Consider the following 21,967-nt stretch of genomic DNA (forward strand, 5'->3'; position numbering starts at 1 on the left):
TTGCTTCAGATCAATTCTGAACCAAACAACTGGTGAAGCAGGTGCTTTGACATACTGGATTTACCACCAAAATCCCATCTAAGAATAAAACATCCAAACTGCATGGCAGTGGCAATGGTACTGCTGAAGAGAGTACCATGAAGCTGAACATACCAGAGAATCTGCTTAAGCTGTGTAAACCAAATGGCTTCGAGCTCTAAATGAGATTCCCAAACTGCTCCCTCTTAGAAGATAACACAGGAACTCTGGGTATTAGTAACTCCTGAAGACTTGCTCCTAAAATCACAGTACAACTTCACTGTGCTATATCATATATTCATTATAGAGGATATCGATTACAGGAAGAATTTTGATTGCTCGTTTCTGTTAGAAGTTGTTATAGAAAGGTAAGTGAAGCCTTAAATTACACGATGCTTAACAGCTGATGAATGCTCATGCACAATATTATTTCCATTCACATTGATGTGCTCCTAGCACACACTAACCTGCCTTTAGAAAAAATCCCAAACCAGACCTTATCAAAACTCACAGCAAAACTGTTAACATTTTTACCTAAAAGTATTAGTATTTCTTTTTACATGCTCTTGAATTTTAGTAATAATTTCAATAGACAATGAGACAATTAAAAACTTGTTTGACAAATATAGTAAAAAATGCTATATAAAAATAGGATTTTCATCTTGTGTATGATTTAAAAAGTTATCATAACCCAGAAACGCTAAATGTTTATTAACTTGTAATTTAAATTGAAGAGCTAGAAGTACAGCTTTGGAACTACTAGGTATCTTAGTATAATAATTTTCTGAATAATTTTTTAGGGAAAAAAAAAAAGGAAAATAACAAAAAGCTGCTTTTCTGAGCTAACTGCCAAGGTTCCCGAAGTTCTCTACACTAATTCCTAAAACGAGAGTAGTCTTTTATTTTACGAACAATGTTAATCAATTGCAAACTTCCCTTCCCCCCTAAAGTCATTCATAAAACCAGATGTGACGGCTTGTCTGCATTACTGGAACTACATGGACTATTTCCTCCTACTCAGAAGCAAATGTGATTGTGGTCAAGATCTCAGCACTCACCTAATGTGAAGAACTGAAAAAAAACCCAACTTGGAGGCTTAATAGATTTTGGCATTAGTTTGCTGTGCTAACATGTCACAAATCAGGATTTAAATTTAATCTAAGTCACAGCTTTCTGCTTTGTAACAAGAGGCTGTTTAAGGCAGAAATATCCACAGTCCACTGCATTATACATGGATGAATTCAAGTAGGACACTGATTAAATGGGCTTCAATTCCTGTGCACGAACAGTGAGTGCACTGCATCTGTAAGATATGAAATGGATTTCTTAAAAACGAAAAATGTGTTCCTTAAATAGAGAGGTCCTCAATCAGCTGGTCACCTCTGCTATGCTCTCCCCGTTTGAACTGCTGTCTTGATGAATACTTTAGGAGGAATGTTTGCTTTCACTCATACAATAGTTGCTGGGCTGCAGCAGTTGGTCCCACACCTCCGCTATGAAAAACTGTGTGGCCTAACTCAGCCAAAACACCTCATCTGAACAGGTAATAAAATTCCCTTGGGGAGTCCTTGCTATCATCTAGCTTCCAGCCACCAAAAAGCCCTGATTCAGTCAGAATTTTCTAACACACAGAGCATGGCCCTCAAAAGGTGCTCCAACTGCAGTGAAGACTTGCTTACAGCACTAGAAGTTGTGCCAACACTAATGAGAGAAAGGGGCATAAGAGAGAGAGACTTTGATACAGAAGGGAAAGAAAACACTAAGAAATGTTGCCTTCAGCTGCTTCTCATTGCAGGAGCTCCTGAGTTTTACACCAGGAGAAGAACCTGCAAGGAGGCTTCCGAAGAAATATGACATTGAAAGAAAATCTTCACAGTGACGTGTCACAATCACAAAAGCTTGAGGGAGGCTACGACACAGCACAGGTGATGAGCACTCAAATGGGAGGCCAGCAAATGGCTACGGCATCCAAGAAGCATGACTACACATTCTGGCAACAGGCGTGGTACAGACACTTCAGCAGTTTCCAAACTTTTATCTCTAACTTGAAGTTCCGACTCCAAGCCAAAAAATTCCAATAGAGTCCGGTACAGTGGAAACAAAACTTCCTCTCTCTAGTTTCAGATATGCAAAAGAAATAGCAAAATCCTAGTTCCCATCAATAGAGACTGCTGTCACAACCTTTATTAACATGTGCCCAAGAAGATCAGGATATGAAATTATGGCTATAATAATGCCACTTCTCCATTGTCTATGAGACTTCGCTTGGTTTTCATTTAGCTTCTCATCACATATGAGAATAACATTGCTTTTTACGTAAATAGTATGGTTTCAAGTAGACCACATATGGTAGGTGAAGCTCTATTAAATGCCAAAATACAAACAATCCCTTTCAAGATACAGGGGACAAGATTTTATGAAATGTTAATACCATAGTGCATGCTGAAAATATCGCCAATAATGATGTATCATAGAACTGTGCCAAGAAGACTGAAGTAATTCCCCTAAAATGCAGCCTCACCAAGATGCATGCAATCAAAGCACTGAAATGATGATTTCTCAGCTAATGCCTGTAACATTATCATATATTAATAATGTGGCAAATATACACACTCCCCTTTAAAAGATAAGGAAAACAGGTGGATTAAGTGACAGTTCAACAAACGAAAGATAGGCAAGTTCAAAGAAGCACAAAATATTTCAAGTCTAAGTCCCTCAGCCACAGATCCTGGAGCTGTAGACTTACTGTACAGGACTGGGCAGCGAAAACAGACAGGTATCTGTGTCCTATCTCCTACTGCCAACACAGGAATTTCATGCACAAGCTTGTTTTGCATTTTCTAAATTTCAACTGAAAAATTCAAGCTTCTTTTGAGAAATGTCTTAGTGAAAAAAAATTTGAGATCCCATAAAAATATGAAGTAGTATATGAAAATATGAACTAGTAAATAGCAGAGAAATGAGCATTTTTGCATGTGTTTGACAGTTTGAGGCTTCTTTAAAATAAAAACACCTTAAATTTTAAAACTGATAGCAAAATGATATATTGTGAGGGACTTAGGTATTTGTGAATTTTGGGGTTTTTTTGCTTGTTACTTTAAACACTTTCAAAAAAACCCCGTAAGAATTACAGGTTTCTTTTCATGAGAACACCTGCAATTTTCTGTACTATATAAATATATAAACAACTTCATCCTAATGACCTAAAATTATTTCTTGAATATATACAGCAGGTACTTTTAAAATACAAGTGTATTTTAATACACTTCCCTAACCCTACATAGGGGTACTCTTGGTATCCATTTCTTTCAGAAATTCATACACTCATTTTGAATTACTGCCAGAGACTGAAACAAGGAAGGGGGCTTGAGAGAAATTATTATCACAAGACTTGTCTCAGTTTGACGTGACTGATCTCTCTGTTACATTAAGCTCAAGTTTGGTGCAAGCAGTTGTTATAATGCTTCGAAGTATAACATAAGTTACTCAGGAAACAGAACTATTTCAGATCAAGGTAAGGTCATGCAAATGTTGTGTGGTGAATTTGCCTCTAAGTAATACAGAAACTAATCTGTCCACCAGGAGAAACACTGTATCCCTTCCCCATACTGCTTCCACCACAACCAGTGAGATATCTGTTGAAGTGCATCTTAAAGCAAACACCTACACTCAAAAATTTCTGCTGCTACTGAAAGGTAGCATAATTTTGTTCTAGGTCACCCCAAAATAAATATGTTTATTGCATTTTTTTTGTATAAAACATTTACCTGTTTTTGTCTAACATTCAGAGCAATGTTATACATGTAGCTCAAGATGTTTGAAAAAATAATGTCACTACATTATCCAAACTACAGGATGTGGTATTTAATTGGGTAGAAGAGATTTTCAAAGGTTAAAAGGTCAAGTCAACAGACATGAGTCACAATCATGTCTTATGACTTTGATACTCCTCCTCAAACTCAATGCACACTGTACAAAGGTGATAATTTGGTGGGCACGCATCCAAAAATATGCTTACTTTAAAGAGAAGTTACCATTGCAACCATACATTTTCAACAGCTGTAATGTTAAGATAAAAATGTGTGGGTAAACTTCTGCTTGTGAAGGAGTTTTAGTTACTATGCAGAAATACAAAAATAAAACCTCAAGGAACCCAAACCATAATTTATTAATGCTTACTGACAATCAGGTCCAATCCCAGTGGTATTTTTCTTGTATATTACGAATGAAAAATGAATTAGATAATAGCTGCCACTAAAAAGGTATTATTACATATCTCAGGTAATGCAACAGATTGAGCATTCTGCTCATCCACAAATCACAATATCAGTTGTTGCCACATCTGTTAAGTGGTGGGACTTTTTAACTAAACTGCAAGAGAAGAATGCTAAAATGTTTTACTACAGAAACAAATCATTACATCTGGAAGTTCTGTGATCTTTCAGTGCAGGCTAAAAACGTTAAAGATTGAAATTATGCAAAAGAAATCCTCAGAATACAAAGGAATTTCTCAGTAACACATGCAAGTATCAGGACATTGTTGAAGACCAATACACTCAATTTTTTTAATCTGAAAAGTACAATAAAGGGATCCCAGTATGAAAATCTCAATTTCTGAGATGGATAACTAGAAATTGAAAAGAAAAACCCTCAAATTTCTTTGTTTCTGGCAATTCAACTTTCAGCATAAACAACTGATATGTTAGTCCATTTTACTTTACTATGTTTTACAGGAGCTATTTTTAGCCATTTCAAAACTAATGGAAGAGTTGAAAGTCTACATTCCACTCTAATTAAGCCATCATCTTTAGCAGCCAACTATTTTGTACATTATAAATGCAGCAATACATATCAGAGATAATACTAACATCTGTTTTATAAGGCAAGAGGCCAAGTGGCTAAATGCTAGATCCTGGTGAAGGAACCAGATTTTTTGCTTTCTAGGACTGTGTGCAACAGCAGCTTCACCAGAGCTTATGGGTTTCCCAGCTTGGTAGCTGAATCTGCTATTACAGGAAAGGATGTATGTTTGTATTTATACGAAGGATCTGTGTCTTCATACTCTAGGACTGAGAACTCTTTCACAGTAGCCTGGGTTGTTTTATCTGAAGTTACTCAAGTTCACAGCCTGCACTCCAACCAGCTGGAAATCCTGCTCCTGCCTTCACCTCCAGCAGTAAAAGAAAGATGGGAAAGTCTTAAATCCTTTCCTCCTCTTTTACAGGTGGTCAGTAGAACAGACCACTTTTCCCTATTGGGACTGCCACACCCAAAATTCCACTTGTAGAGATGCAGGCATCTCATTCCATGCTCTTCCAGTAAAAGTTTACGTATGAACACAGGGTTATTTATAGAAGCATTACTTCATGTCCCATTTGTCTGAGACTTCTACAGAGCATCACTGATGCACATTGTGATACATTTGAATAGTGTTTTTGCAATCCTTCTTCCTCTGACCCTTAAAATATGGTAGAAAGATTCTCACTGGCTCTTAATGTCCATTTTCTATTTAAGAATTCCCTAGGCATTATAGAATAATGAACAAATAGTATCCTGTAGGTTACTACAACAGAAGCCAAAAGAAAATTGCATGACTTAACTGCTTTATATGCAACAGCAATGAAAAAGAGGCAGGTGATTTCACTTCCTACATGGATTGCAAAAAATTCTTAATACATTTCTAAATACAAATATGCCTAAAGCTTGGTTTTTAAAACCTTTCTACATTTTCTTAGTTTTTAGGAGCCCCGATTCTCCACTGACTGCGATACAGTACTCTAAGTAAATCTACTTTTATATGACCTAAAATGAACATATGACTTACATATGAAGTTTGCAGTGAAAATTACAGAATAAAAGCCTAGGATTTTAGCAAAGAATTTCTTACTGCATATTGAACAAATTTTACTCTTTATGTTCAGCCTGAGCACCATCTCCCAAGTAAGCTGTTTCCTGTTTTGCACATATACTTGCATAGAAGACTCCCCTCCATCTAGCTCTTGCTACCAGCACAGCTCAATATCAGTTAAATAGAAAATGGGAAGCAGTGGTTTCAAAATAACCAATGCACCAACGAGACCTGTAACATAACAGAAATAAAGCAGAACAAAATAACAGTTTTTCAGTGCATCACGTAGACACATACATATAAAACTAAATGTTAAAGGATAGCCCATAAACCCATGTATACATAACAATAGTAAAAAGGTCTTACCTTACAAGTGCATTAAATTAGAGGAATGGTGTTGTTTTTTATACTGCTGAGTATTCAGAAAACCCACAACGAGACATACTTGTTAGTGATCAATACTCTTCCCTTTTCAGAGTGGGTAAGGTTACACATCCAGTCTATGTGTTTTCCAGCCACAATGATATGAATGGAACCTTGAATGTGGTATGTAACATGTTTATCCTAAATTCATCAATTTTTAATACTAAAAGCCTCACCCTATTTTACAGGGCACATATAAACAGCAGTTTTCATACACACAATTTCAAAAAATGTCCTAGAAATACTTTTTGCCAATGTGAATCTGATTTTGTTATGCCCATAACTTTTGAGGGATTTTTATTCAAGGCTAAAATGTTCCACTGCATTCCAGTTCACGAGCATTTCAGTTAGCAGCTTGAGAAAAATCTTCAGGTACAACTACAAACTGTACCATGAAAAATCTGTTAAGTAAAGTAGAATATTCTGCTTCATTAATAACTAAGAACTACCAAAAAATTCTCTAGATATGACATTGAGCAAAACCTTAATGAAGAAATGCCTTAAGCTAAGGAAAGGAACTATTGCAGTCAGAAGCTATTTATGGTTAACCTGCTGCATTCCCCAGAGTATCTACAATGTATTCCTCTATAATGACCTGTCTAATCTAAAGCATGTCATCTTTAGGAGACAAAAATACACAAATTAACTTCTGACTGAAAAATACCAGCAGGAAGATGACTCTTACTTGATGAAAGAGACTTGTATATTCTGAAATTTAAGTGTTATGTGGTTGTGGCTATTCCCTAACTGCACTTGGAAGGGGCTGGTTGTGAGTAGGTGGGGTGTGTTTTTCTGATGCTCTCTCAAGTATTGTATTAAAGAGAAAAGGAGAAAAATAAAAATCAGTCCCTGTAATAAAAAAAAAGAAATTTAACTACAAAAATAAAGTACAGTCCCAATCTGTATATACCATTTTCCAAATTAAGCTAGGATACTATATTTAGCTAAGGCTACCATCTCTCAACTCCAAACATCTCTGACCTCTCTGAGCGTTACTGGTTTCTTTTTCATGCCCTTCTAGGCAGTGCTTCTAGGCAGTGCTTCTGCCTAGGCACAGGTCCTCCCCATTTTCTGCAGATGCCAGAACCACAGCCAGCTAACCCTGAGTGAGGAAGAGGCAGCTCTGTTCACTCCCAGTACATTGCCACTGAAATGCTCACTGTCTTTGTATCTCAGGTTTGCAGGAATTCCCACTAGTTGTACTTCACTCTGTACTAAGTACGTTAATTACAGTAAAAAAAACATATATATTTCAGGACAGTAGACAGATTTTATAACAGTGGAAAAATTAATAGAAGTAATTAGAAACATCTGACATTTTCAATGTATATTGTTCACGAAGTGAAAGATCAAAATTAGTGGAATAATTTGCAGAAAAAAACTACATGCCAGATAGAAATGAAGAAGAAAATTCAGCTCCATAGTTCAGAAAATGTATGTGAATCAATTCAGAATACGGATGCCTGTAGTTAAGTTTTAAAAATCTGCTTACTTCAAGTACTGTATAAACCTCTAAATTGACAATGAATTAATTAAAGCAACAGATGGGAAGGAAGGCAAATACTAAAGAAAAGAAATGCTACTTTTGAGCTCATAAAACAGTATAGTCTATTGTAGAAAAAAAAAGATTGCAAAAATAGGAGATGATGAGCAGAACTTGGATCTCCCTTGCTTTTCTTTCATACCCAAGGTCATCTAAATCAACAATGTCACTGGAGTTACAGAAATCAATTTTCACATGCACAGAAACTGCCGCCCTGACACTGCCACTGAGTTACTGCCACTAAAAAGGAACACTTCAAATTAGTTAGTCTGGCTGCTAACCTGAAAAATATATGATGATACTGGATACCCCTCTACAGTAGGCCATTATTCCTTTTCCTCCCGCACTTAAGAATCTTCTAAGGATTAAAAAAAAATCTGTTAGAATTAGTTTAACTGAAACTTGAGAATACATTCACTTGCTCTCTTGTACGGAATCCTAATACAGATAAAGACCAATTTCTAAAGCAGTTAAACTGACAGTTGAAAATTGTTTCAGCATTATGTAGCATGTTACAAGTAAGGGCAGAATTAAAGAAAGGAGTTTGCCCCCAAAACAAAAAAATTAACTGCTAATAAATGCTGTGTACTTTGCCATAGATTAATATTTTATCTGAAAAATGCACATACAAAATGAAAAGCAAAAAAGTGAGATCAAGATGTTCCTTTGTGACTTGCTTATACACTGAGGAATCATATATGAACCAGCTTGATAAAAATGAATAGTTAAAACTAAATTTTTCACCCAACAGAAAAATATTTAGTTTGACTCACACTAACTTGCATTAATAAAGAAGTAGAGTACAATTAAAAAACCCTCTGAAAGAAATGATGTTGTTCTAATATTGAAGCACTTAAATTTTCAAAATGTCATGTTCCTATCTCTTCAGGAGATGAGAAACCAAAGATGCAAATCATAGCAACTTGAAGAAAACTCCATAAATAATGAGTTAAGTTTCAATTAAAAGTTTAAATAATCTTTCTGAGGACCCCTAGTTATGGATATTATAATTTGCAAATCATAACTTTTGACATCCACGCATTTTTAGCCTAAAACAACGGCTTCATATGATCTTATAAATAAGCAACAAACAAACTCAAATATTGAAGAAAACATGTTTCCATTAAAGGAGATTGCTGAGTCCCAAATGGGCAGCAGTTCAAGAATGCTACACGAGTAGTCAGGCATGTACGATTTACAGTAGTTTTACTTTTCTACTGCTGTCACTAAATTTAGAATATGTCTACAAAAAGGCCTTGCTGATTTTAAAATGTTCTGTAGATCTGTATGCTTGTTTTTGTATTTTTCAATACAACTCTCTGAAACTTTGACTTTGGCTTCTGTAACCTTTTGCTAGAATCTGGTTGACTCTATTGGGTCTCCCCATCCGATTATGCCCATGTCATTCCCGACGTGCTCTCGGTGGGCTGCAGGCAGCACACACCCTTACAACTTCAGAGGTTAATAATACTTTTCAGAAAAGCTGACACTTCTTTGTCATAATTTATCTTCTAATTTTAGCTTCCACAATTCGAGTATTAGGAAAGAAAGAATCTTGTCATGCCATATGCAGATCCACCTATAAAGGAAACATCCTCTTAAAACATATTCCACTTCATTGTTTTGCAGTGTTTTCCCATATAAATAAACATATGAAGTTGAAAAGCAGTGGATGGTTTTGCATATTATGCTTGTAGAAAGCAACAGGCCACACAGTCAATTTGCATTCCTTCTAAATACTCAGCAACAGATTTATTTGGATGCTTTTGGGCTTATGTTATTCAAAACCCAGGTGATAACATGTATTACAATGATGAAAAAGAAACTTCAATCTCATATCTAGTAAGCCCAGTGATGCAAATAGGGCAAGTCCTGAAATCTATCATAAAAGGAAGTGGTTATGTTCCTCTTCCTGCAGAAGAGAAGTAAGAAAGGTAGAAAAACAGAACCAAGCAAGTTTTTTTTTCCATTTTTCTAAGGACCAGCATAAAACTTCTAGCCTACATATCAGAGAGCTTTGGTACACCTGGAATCATCAAAAACAATCTCCTTATTTATTTTAAACATAATCTTTCACCTCAACAGCACAAACACAAAAGAATATATTCAGGGTTTGTAAGTACAGCGAAAATGAGAAAGAATTGACAATTTTGGAATTAATTTAACACAAGAACATTGAAAATATGTAATCACTTTGTTACCTCAAATTTCTTACTTCTGCACCAGATTTTTAGGCCTTTTCTTCCCCCAAATTTGGCTAGACCTCTGAAACACAAAATCAATCCTGTACACAGTAGTTCAAAGTCCCCTAAGTGGTGCTTTAATTGATGCTCATGTGACCATTCAGAGATATTTTCCTATAGCAAACATTCAGCTCATCGCTGTATGGGGTTTATTTCCCTACTGAATATTCAAATGTCTCACACTTATCAAGCTACTCATTAACTGACAAATGTATTCATACCAAGCTGTATATAATACCTCAGTCTCTTCATTATCTTTATGGCCAGTACATTTACAGTATTACTTGCACAGTACTTTGTCTTCACTCCAAAATTCAATCCCATCCATTTTTATTGTACACTCACTTTTTCTTCCATTTCAGTTAAAGAAATAACAAAAAGACTCACGATTTTTCAAAACTACTCCTTGCATTGAGTGCATAAAATGTTTAACAGCAAAGGCTTACCACTTCTAAAAGTTAGCTAATAAACTTGGGGTTATATCCCTACACTGACCTCGGTACTGCTACCAAACCTTACCACTGTTCTCAGCCTTCAACATCAAACTAAATGTAACTGTATCTTCCATCCATGTATGATGTCCAAACCAATTCTATTTTTAATGCTTTTTCAGACAAACAGGTTTTCACTGTCACATGCATATTGTCAGACTTTCTGCTTGAAAAACGTCAAGCTAGAAAAGAATTGCCACAGACACTGCTTGGACTGCTCATTATCTGCATATTCACCTGCAGCAGAACTGGACTCTACAGTCCTCAGCTGTGAATCTGTAATCCCATAAACATTTTACTGCATGAACCACCACTGCAGGCAATAAAAGCATCCTAAAGAACAAGCAGTCCTGACCTCCCCTAACAGTTTGTTCCTGTTCCAGACCACTCACTGATATATGCAGTACAAACTTTTATATGGCCACAGAGTGAACTGCAATTATGAACCTGATCTGGCTGAAAACTAATCTAGGGGTGAACAAACCCCACCAAAACAAAACAACAAAATCTGTTCACCATACAGCTGCCTGTGCAAACGTAAAGCACATAATATGGCACATGCTCACTTTCTGCAGTGGTACCAGCTGACAAAGTCTGACACTTTCTTTGAGCAACAGACTTAAGTCTGTATGGGCAAAGCTTCCAATTCCAGCACAATATCATCAATGAACCAAATAGAACTTTTCCATCCTAAATTTATGTCACAGACCTGCCTTACATCTTACTGCAACAAAGAAAACCAAACTGAATACACTTTTAACAGTTTTCAAAAATACATATGTTAAAGTTCCTAAGTTCACAGGCCAACTATGGCACCAATGATATAATATCACTATTAGCTGGTTAATCAGACAGTTTGTGTTTAGGACTTTGAAATTAAAAACAAAAAAAGGACATTTTTTCTGATGTTTTATACATCAACTCTCAATTTCTCCTCAAAAGTTACATGAAGTTTTTATTAAGAAAGATATACACACTCACAACTGAACAGAAGAATAATTTCAGAACACCTACATACTGCTATTATTTACAAGTACTATTTCAGGTAAATAACAATTAAAATTACTATTACTTCTTATTAATTTAAATAACCTATTTTTTTCAACAGTCTAACAAATATGAGTACATAGGATATTGTGTATGTATTTATGAAGTTCATATATGTCTATTTAATTCTTCTTAAATTGCATTAGAGAAAATGTAAGTGGTAGTGATGTTCAAGTACTTTGAGTACTAAGAACCAAAAAAAAAAATCAAAACAAAAAAACCAACCACAAGTTATATCAGCACCCACATTCCAATAATTGAGTAATATTCTCTGGGTTTAGGGCTCAGAAAACTACTATTGTTGCATTTACCCATAAGAATAGCTCTCCTTTCTGACCTGAACTGCTTGGAGTTGTTTCATCACAGCAACAAACAGAGCCCCACAAGATTCCTGAGATTTATCTCATAACTTTAGTACAATCAATTAGTACCTTGGTATTGCAGACTTAATTGTGCCTTTTCCTGGCTATAGATTTGCTGCCTATTGCATTTTGTTACATCCTAATAGCAAGTGTGGAAAGTTAATGGAAAGCTGTCTCCCTGGTTCTACTCAATAGAAAAGGACCTGATTCTGCTACTTTAATTTTCAGGCTAACATGTTCCTGTATTTAATGGAAACTTAAAATGTATGAGCCCTACTGCTACATTGCAAGGTAACAAATGTCAGAAAAACCTCAGAGAAAAACCAGTTTGCTTCAACACCAGACTTGCATACATAACACCAAGACAGGAACCAAATATTAGAGGCTTCTGATTCAAGCTCTCAGATCTGCACTTATTTAGAGGAGGGGCCAAAAATTCTCTATCATTTATAAAACAATACATCTCCAGTGAAGAAAACGAGGCTGAAAGGAATCCATAGGAATTGGAGGTAGAAAAAGCAAACCCAATTTAGTCATGTCCACATTAAGGTTGTTACTAACCCTGATTTGCATGTTGGGCCAGAGCACGCTGTCCCTGGGTCTTGCCACATATCAGCCTTTCTTCATGGCACAAAAAAAGAATAGGGAAATGCCACATATATTAAACTTTCACAGCCCAGCCCTTTCCAGTCATCATTTCTTAATTGGTACCTGTCTGATAGCTAGCTATGTATCTACAGTAAAATAACAAAGGCTTCTAGTATGGATATACTTGGCCTAGGAAAATACACTTCTTCTAATATTCCTATTTTTCCCTGCCTAGTAGAAGCAACAAATTCCACTGCTGAGATCACAGTCTTGCCATCTCCGTGCATCCACTCCAGAAGCACTCAGTAGGCTGCAGCAGCAGTAAACAGGAAGTACAGCTACAGTGGGCAAAATGCTGATACAAAGCATAGGAAACTGTATCTATACCTAACATCAAGAAAAAGTAAGGCGTGGCCTGCTCTAAAAAACAATCAGCTCACCACTACCCAGCTGGTGGTCCCACATCTGAGCCATTGTAACTGATCACATGAACACTCTCAGCTCACCCTACTGATGAAGTTAAATGCACTACCTCGAATAGCCTCATTTCAGCCTCTTCTATTAAGCAGAGTAGAACAGCAGCAGAGCTCCCAGCAAAGCTGGCCCATTTAGCTGAACATAAGCCTGCAAATGCACACTACTATCCTGTTCATGTGAGTGTCTCCCCACCACAGAAACCTCAGCCCTCTCATCCTCACCAGCTACCAGAATTTGCATGGCAAACCTGATGGATGCCACAAAACTTCCTTAGTTTGACATACAGTCACGGAATTCCTGAAAATTTGGAAAATCATCCCACAAAATAATGAGAAAACAGAGAGCAGTACTTTGCTCCAAAGGATGTACTCCCAGACTGCCATGCAAGTAGTTCAATTCACTGGTGAGGTGTCAAACAGTAAGTAACTGGTAGCTGGAAAATTGCAGTAACAAAAATTGTGTTGATTTGTGTGACTGTGACATATTGTATTGCTGCAGTTCAAATAAACAAACATATCATATCTACTGGTACTTCTAAGGACAGGCCTAAAGCATTTCATTAGCTAATGGCACTACTAGTTTCTGTTTCAATGTAGTACTTCTCAATCATATCTCAAAGTAACAGAAGCCATGGATTCAATTCTACAACATCAATCTCATTTCCTTAAAAAGAACCTCCCCCACCCACACCAAACACTAGCAAAGATGCTCTTTGCTTGTGCCAGGAACTGCAGACCAAGCGTTAATAATTAAAGCTTCAAAGTACCATACAAATGCTTTGCCCATGCTGCAGTGCAGTATCATGAGAGATGCTTCAGCTCAGTCTGTTCCTGAACCCATTCACTTACTGGACCCATATAGTGAAAAAACAAACAAACAAAAAGCCTACCATCAACCAATTTGTACCAGCTGTACAAGTGTGTACAAAAAAAAAAGGAGAAAACAGACTGAGCCCTCCACTGCACATAACACGTACAAGACTTCGTTACTCTGACGAGGTCTTACTCTGTAAATCAGCACTGAGGCACTGATGAAGAAATCCTTAATCCCAACATGAAATCCTCAAACCACTGTTTCCCAATGTCAAGGACATATTTATCTAGTTATTCTACTGCAGATTTTAGGTTACATTGTAATGAATGACCTTCACAATGTATAAAACTCTTCCAGAAGAGCTACTGCATACAGCATAACTAAATACTTTTCTACTAGCCATCACTAATAATTTATCTTGAGTTAAAAGTAACTGATCTGGGTCCTACTCTGATAAAGAAAATTCAGTCAAATGTATACAAGTCTGAGTGATATACAAGTTCCTGTGTTAACAGGAAGACTAACAGAATTCAAAAAAAGAAAAAAACCTACCCCAAAACAAAACCAGAAACTCCACCCATCCACCTACCAAAAGGTATTTTAAGGACTGTTTATGTTCCACTGAGAACAGGATGCATATTTCGCTAATACAAGATTTGAACACAGGAATGTTTAAAGAGTAATATATATCCACAAACAGAAAAAAACCCTGAAGTTCTTCTCTAAATCCACCAATTGTGAAAACATTTGTAGGGACCTAAGAAGTCCCAAGCAGCTGTACATACATTTTCTTTTCTAAACTGCAATTGACTAGTTCAGGATATTTTCACCTGAATGTGACATTCTTTGCTCCTGAAGAAACAAGAGTCATTCAAAATTATTTTAAGCTAATTTGTCCTGGCTGAATATTATTTGAAGGCAGTCTTACTGCTGAGTGTTCAGCCCAATTACAATGTTTCTTCAAAACAGATTAATTAGGTTACTTGTACCTTTTTACGGTGTCCTTAGGCACTTGACCACAGCTAATAATAAATGCCCAGTACTTTCTAACTCCAAAAAAGCAGGCATCATTAGCTCTATTCTAAAGATGAGGAAATGGAGACATGAGTAAGCAAAGCCATCTGCCTAATGTCACCCAGCTGAGAGTAGAGAAGCCAGGAATGAAATACAGGTTTTCAGCTAGTAGTTTAACAAGTACCCAATTTTATACACATTTATATACAACACATAGTTGTATAACCTCAGACTCAACTGTCCAATTTGTATCATGCAGACCGATAAAATACTAAGCACTGTTCAGTCACATTAATTTGACAGATATTCTTGCCCTAGATATGAAATGGAAATATAAAATAAATCAAAAACTATACCGGATGTACCATCATTTACATATTTCAGTTGTGGTACTGTTCATCACTATTTAAAAAAAAACACCGTGGCCTTTGAACATGATTCTGTAAGGAAATTTATGCTTTACTATCCCTAAGTACAGCACCTTAGCAAATTAGGTGACCAGGGAATTAATATAAAACATCCATTAAAAAAAGTCCCTTTATGCTGACCAGTATAAAGACATTTTTCACAATGTTCTGTAATACCAAAAATATGTATGATGGTTGAGTTTGAAAAATTAATTCCAGGAAGAGACTTTAATATTTCCATTTGAAGTAATGGAGGGTTTGTTGCATGTGTATTCATTTCAGGGCATAGCCCAAGCTCTCTATCTCAACCAAACAATTTCATTTAAGCAAATAAACCCAAGTAATATACTTTTTTTCCTGATATTAAACAAGTATTGCTTTGCAAAACACAACTTTGAGTGAAAATTTTTATAAAAGAAATCCTGTAACATTAACAACAAAAGCTCCAAGTTTAGAAGATTTACAGTAGTGTCTAGAAAAGAAGAGGTAGTGAACACCTAGCAGACAAGTGTAATCACTGTGCATACACAATGGTTTCATTTAAATACTCTAAGCAATAATTTCTGTTAACCCAGCCATACCAATTTACTATGCTGACATCTACCATCACTGCCAAGAAAGCATACACACTTCACAAAAAAAAATCTCTTTAATAATGATTTGAAAAAAGCAAACCAAAGTTTTTTCCATAAAAAAACTTTAAAGTATTTTATTTTGTGGATGCTTTATTTAACAAACTACAGCACCGTATGTTGGAGTTTAATTAGTTTGAAGAAACAGAGTTGGCACTTCCATCAGGAAGCAAAGAGTTAAAGACTGTGCAATTAACCTGAGAGCAAGCACTGGAGAGGCTAGTTTACCTGGTGTACAAAGTTCTAAGGGATGCAAGCCCAGAGAAGGACAGCAGAATTTTGGAAGGAAAGGCAACATCAGCAATACTGGTTCTTACCCAAGCTCATTCCTCCTCCTACTAAAGAACCTGTACTGGAGATAAAAGGAGGTAAAAAAGGGTAATCTGGCTTTATGTAATCTTTCAATCTTTAGTAATCAGGCAATTTTGCTGGTGAAGCTACCAGAACAAACTAAAAAGAGGATTTGCTTATTGCCAAATTTACCTTGTACTTTGCATTTGCTAACTACTGAGAAATAAGCATTGCATTTTTCATCTTGAACAGACTTAAATATAAAACTTGCTAAGTAGCAAGACATACTTTCCACATCCCAGTATCAGTCTGTAAAATGTTTAAAGTAAAATAAAATATAGAAGAATGGATACAATATTTTGTAGAAAAAGCAGGACAGAAATATCAAGTGGGTATTTGCTAGCAGAGATTTATAAGAAATTGCTCTATCTGATATGGCATCACTTATTTAAAATACAAAACTCATTGTGAGAAGTGAGATCTGGGCTCTATTTAAGGCCTGTTTAATGAAGCCTTCGAAACAAGGACATGTCCTTTTACCATCTATGTTTTACCACTTACTTATTAGCAACTCGTTATTTTGCTCTTTCGTTTTTCATATTTTCTCAGAATCCACTTCACATCCTGTTAGTCAGTAGCTGTGACAGTCTGCAAACCTTTCTGTCAGGAGCATTCAATTGATTCCTAACTACTGATCCACTTCTATCCACTTCGTGCCAAGCTAACAGTTCCTTACAGCACGCTGGAGTACACGGGGCTCTCATAACCAGGGGCACACAGCACAAAGCAGTGTGTTACATTGATCACTGACTGATACTTTAGAGCCCGTGTCAGGAACAAGCTTGGCATTTACACCGAATTTAGCTTGTTTTCAGTAAGTTTTCACATCTATTAACAAAACATTTAGACCACGCATCACCCATGATCTATATCAACCCATGGACTTGACCCTTTCAACTTTTACTGTAGCCATGAATTCTACAACTTCCTCATCTTTCTGTGCAGGATTGCAATATGCAAGCAAAAGTTTGTTTCACACATAAGCACTTTTAAAGTTAGTTCTTATGATTGAGGAAGTTCCCTCCTGAAGAAACACGAGTGAAATGGCGTATCTCACACTTCACTGGAGTTCCCTTTACTTTCAGACCATACCACTAAAGCAACTTTAATGTACAGGTATATGAAGAGCAATTTGTTTTGAGGTATTCTCAAGCAGAACTATATTTATGTCTTTGTATTTCACTGCTAATAGATGGCATGGCAAACAGAACTATCTTTACAGCAGCTCTTTCTGAGATGAAAGTTCCTCTTAAAAATACCTAAAAAGTTAGCAGTTCACAAAGCTTAAACCCCACTGGCATTCCCATGTTAATTTAACCTGTCTTGTGCAAGAAACTGTATTTATTAAGACAGAAGTTATCATATAAATTTGAACAGATAGTGCAACCCAAGAATCTAATCCATCCTAGGTTTTTTGGTTGTTTGGCAGGTTTTTGTTTGGTTGGTTTTTGGTTATTTTTTTAAAATTAGTATCACTGTCAGTCTCACCTTTCAAGAAAAAAAAGTAACAAAACAAAACCAACCATTCCAATCCCCCCAAAGAAAAATCTCCACTCATTTATGTTTAAAGTAATTGGAACCCTGCTTTGGGTACTTCTACAGAAATGTTGCTTCCATTTAATTTACTTGAAACACTACTAGTTAGTTATTCACACAGCTCTCCACTTCAAACAGCTTTACGAGCTTATGTATCATCGTATCAAGTTTGTATTAACATACTGATTCTTCCGAGGCACTTATGAGCCACTGATTAAAGTTTAGCATTTTAGATGGATTCTTAGCCTTCAGCCATCTCATGTGCTACAATATTAAGTAGACTCCTACATCTGTTGTGCTTTCTCTTCCTTTGCTATTCAAGTGAGCACACCTCCAACATTCAGAACTATAGGAGAACTTAACAGCATTACATAAATAAAATTACTTTTTTTTTTTTTAAACATGCCTTTCTAATTTTTATTTGACCATCAAATTCAATACTTTCCATTTATGGACTTCTTACTTTGGTTCACTGTCCATCTAATAAATTAAGAGACACATTCTTTGCCTGGGTAAACATAACAACTTGCATGGATTTAGTGATGTATATTAAAAAAAAAAAGGAAGAAAAGAAAAGCAAGCTTTCTTCGGAACAAGGAAACTGAAGAGGTAGCAGGTTGTGCTGACATTTGAAGATAAGAGCACCAAAGTGAAGCTCCGGAATTGCATCTAACCTTGCAGCCGACAAGAAGAAAAGTAACAGTTGCACAGGCAACCAAAACCGGTCAAATTACAGGGATGGAAACCTCTATAAGCCTTGAGCTTTCAACCTTTAACAGTGTTGCGGGGTCTTTTGGGATTGTTTTTTTCGTAGTGACAAGAACCCTTGCCGTGTGACAAATCAAGTCGATGGCAGCAGTTTCTCCTCTTCCCGAGCTCAGCGTTCAAGGCCTACAAGAAGGAAGCTGCCCGGCTCCTGCGCGGTGCCGCGTCCAGAGGAGAGCGAGGCTCAGTGCCTGACCCCGACGCGGGCGGGGGGTGGCCACCGGAGCCCTCTGGGCCCGGCCCGACGAGCGCCGTGCCCCGGGCGGGGGAGGGCGAGAGCTGCGGCCCCCGTAGCGGCTGCGGGCGCACGGAGATCGCGGCGCGGCGGGGCCGGGGGCGCGGCCCGGGCAGGCCCCGCCGGAGGGACGCGGCCGCTCGGCGGGGGAAGGAGGCAGCCGAGCGCAGACAAAAGCGGGTCGCGGCCGGCGGCGGGGTGGGGCCGTGACCGGGCGGCGGCGCCTCCGCTGCCGGGGGAGAGCAGCGGGAAGAGGCCCGGGGTGGGCACGGGCTTCCGCCGGCCCCCGCTCCGCTCCGGCCCGGCCCGGCCCGGGCTGGGCTGGGGTGGGCGTCCCGCGCCGAGCGGCGGGCAGGGGGCGGCGGGGCGCGGCGGCTCCTCCGTGCTCCCCGCCAGGAAGGGAGGGGAGGGCAGCGGGGCTGGGGCGGCGCCCCTCGCCGCTTACCTGCGGCTCGGTGAAGAGGATCTCCCTCTCGGCCGCGTTGGACGCCATTTCGCCGGGGTTTGAAGTCCGCACCTGGGCGCTGCTGCTGCCGCTGCCGCCGCCGCCGGCGGGGAGGGGAGCGAGGGAGGCGGGTCCGGGGCCGGGACTAAGGGCGCATCGGGGGCGGGGGGAGCGCTCCGTGCTCGGGCAGGCGGGCGGGGGTGCGCGGGGGGGCCGCCGCCGACCCCGCTACTCTCATGGGGGTCGCGGTGGGCGGTGGGGCGCGGAGCGGCGCGTTGCCCGCGGGGCGGCGCGCTGCCGGCGGTGCGGAGCGGCGCGCTCGGGGCGGCGCGGGGCGGCGCGGAGCGTTGCCCGCCGTGCGGTGCCCGCGGTGCGCTCCCCGCCCGGGCGCGGCGCTCGGCCCTGGCAGCGCTGGGGCCGCCGCGGCTGCTGCGCCTGCGGCCGCCGCCGATGTCGCACCATTTGGCTGTCACCCTGTCGCAAAGGCGCCGCTGCTTTGCGGCTCCCGGGGCACGTGACCGTGCGGAGAGGAAGAGCGGGCTCCCTCGGAGGCGGCGGGCGGCGCGCGCCCCCCGGCCCCACCTGCCCCGCGCGGGCCGAGCGGCGCGAGGCGCCGAGCGCGGGAAGGCGGGCGCGAGGCCCCTCAGCCCCATCGCTGCCCTCAGCCCCATCGCTGCCCTCAGCCCCATCGCTGCCCTCAGCCCCATCGCTGCCCTCAGCCCCATCGCTGCCCTCAGCCCCATCGCTGCCCTCAGCCCGTCACTGCCCTCAGCCCCATCGCTGCCCTCAGCCCCATCGCTGCCCTCAGCCCCTCACTGCCCTCAGCCCCTCACTGCCCTCAGCCCCATCGCTGCCCTCAGCCCCTCACTGCCCTCAGCCCCATCGCTGCCCTCAGCCCCTCACTGCCCTCAGCCCCATCGCTGCCCTCAGCCCGTCACTGCCCTCAGCCCCATCGCTCCCCTCAGCCCCTCACTGCCCTCAGCCCCTCACTGCCCTCAGCCCCATCGCTGCCCTCAGCCCCATCGCTGCCCTCAGCCCCATCGCTGCCCTCAGCCCCATCGCTGCCCTCAGCCCCTCACTGCCCTCAGCCCCTCACTGCCCTCAGCCCCATCGCTGCCCTCAGCCCCTCACTGCCCTCAGCCCCATCGCTGCCCTCAGCCCCTCACTGCCCTCAGCCCCATCGCTGCCCTCAGCCCGTCACTGCCCTCAGCCCCATCGCTCCCCTCAGCCCCTCACTGCCCTCAGCCCCTCACTGCCCTCAGCCCCATCGCTGCCCTCAGCCCCATCGCTGCCCTCAGCCCCATCGCTGCCCTCAGCCCCATCGCTGCCCTCAGCCCCTCACTGCCCTCAGCCCCTCACTGCCCTCAGCCCCATCGCTGCCCTCAGCCCCTCACTGCCCTCAGCCCCATCGCTGCCCTCAGCCCCTCACTGCCCTCAGCCCCATCGCTGCCCTCAGCCCGTCACTGCCCTCAGCCCCATCGCTCCCCTCAGCCCCTCACTGCCCTCAGCCCCTCACTGCCCTCAGCCCCATCGCTGCCCTCAGCCCCATCGCTGCCCTCAGCCCCATCGCTGCCCTCAGCCCCATCGCTGCCCTCAGCCCCATCGCTCCCCTCAGCCCCATCGCTCCCCTCAGCCCCATCGCTCCCCTCAGCCCCATCGCTGCCCTCAGCCCCATCGCTCCCCTCGGCCCCTCGCTGCCCTCAGCCCCGCGGCCGCCTCGCCGCCTCCCTCGTTGCTCTCCCCCATCCGTTAGGCTCCAGCTCTGGGAATCCTGTCGTTTCCTCCTGTGGTGGCGGGTTTGGGGGGCGTCTGGCACATTCCGGGTGTTGGGGGCTGCAGGGGCTCGGCTCTCCCGGGCCCAGGAGACCGGTGAAGCCCTCAGTTTGTTGGGTAGCGAAGGCAGGTAGCTCAGGAAGCAGAGTTCACGCTTGTCTCAAGCAGCCACCTGCCGCCCTGGGGACCTGCAGCAGTGGCCCAGGAGGTTGTGGTGAGTGGGGGCTGTAAATGCCGTTTTTAACAGTGTAAAGGGCTAAACATTTGTACTTGGGGTGCCTGGTGAGTTTTTTTGGGGGTTGGCACTATTCAGTTAATCTGCAGAGTGATAAGGTTCTCAGAGCTTCAAAATCGGTGTGAGTGTCTGGGAGGACATGGTTTCTCTTTCCTCGTGGCACCATGTGGCAATACGGTTTCTTTTCAGCTTCCAGCCTGTGCCGAGGGTTGGTGGTTTTCTTCACCTGTCCATTAAACCTGTGCTTTCTGTTGTCGACTCTATACCCATGTGCTTTCTCATTCCACCCTAATGTTTGATGCTATTTTCGGCTAAATGGACTAATGCACAACGCTCTGTGGAAGCAATTATAGCTGTTTGGGATTTTTAATTTTTTTTCTTTATGCAGTTCATGTCAAATTCATAAGCTGAGGCATTTTTGATAGATTCAGCTTCATGCAAGCATCATCAGCATTTGTTCTGTATATGGTACTGCACCTCTCTATGGCTGCAGACCAATAGTAGTCTGTTTGCTTTAGGAATGCAAGTTAAACTTTGGAGGGTTGGCTTGTTTTTGTTTTGTTTTTGAGGAAATAGGAATGGCAGAAGTCAACATTAAATGATCATTACTATTCCTAGCAAATTTGAAGCATTTAAGTGTGTTTATACTTCCACTGTTGAGCACCAAACAAGCCTGATGACCTGAGGTACTGTCATGCAGTAGAAAAATATTTGTTAACAT

General features: G+C 41.0%; 2 protein-coding genes across 6 annotated transcripts in view; one reads left to right on the forward strand and one right to left on the reverse strand.

Moving 5' to 3' along the window:
* PKN2 (protein kinase N2) overlaps nucleotides 1-19,653 on the reverse strand; it is a 55,116-nt gene extending 35,463 nt beyond the window's left edge. Inside the window, exon 1 of one of the 2 annotated variants that reach the window (XM_064428335.1) lies at nucleotides 19,239-19,653. In XM_064428335.1, the coding sequence (XP_064284405.1) occupies nucleotides 19,239-19,286 (48 nt within the window). In that variant the 5' untranslated portion in view covers nucleotides 19,287-19,653. The remainder of the gene's footprint in view (nucleotides 1-19,238) is intronic. The other variant, XM_064428336.1, reaches the window with a different exon arrangement.
* A 1,211-nt stretch (nucleotides 19,654-20,864) lies between these two features.
* The window catches only part of LOC135305114 (uncharacterized), a 494,456-nt gene continuing 493,353 nt past the window's right edge, over nucleotides 20,865-21,967 (forward strand). For all 4 annotated transcript variants that reach the window (XR_010366400.1, XR_010366401.1, XR_010366402.1 and 1 more), the window contains exon 1: nucleotides 20,865-21,225. The gene's annotated coding sequence lies outside the window, so the exon portion shown is untranslated. The remainder of the gene's footprint in view (nucleotides 21,226-21,967) is intronic.

The sequence above is a fragment of the Passer domesticus genome, chromosome 7 (assembly GCF_036417665.1).
Source record: "Passer domesticus isolate bPasDom1 chromosome 7, bPasDom1.hap1, whole genome shotgun sequence".
In the NCBI taxonomy this organism is placed as follows: Eukaryota; Metazoa; Chordata; class Aves; order Passeriformes; family Passeridae; genus Passer; species Passer domesticus.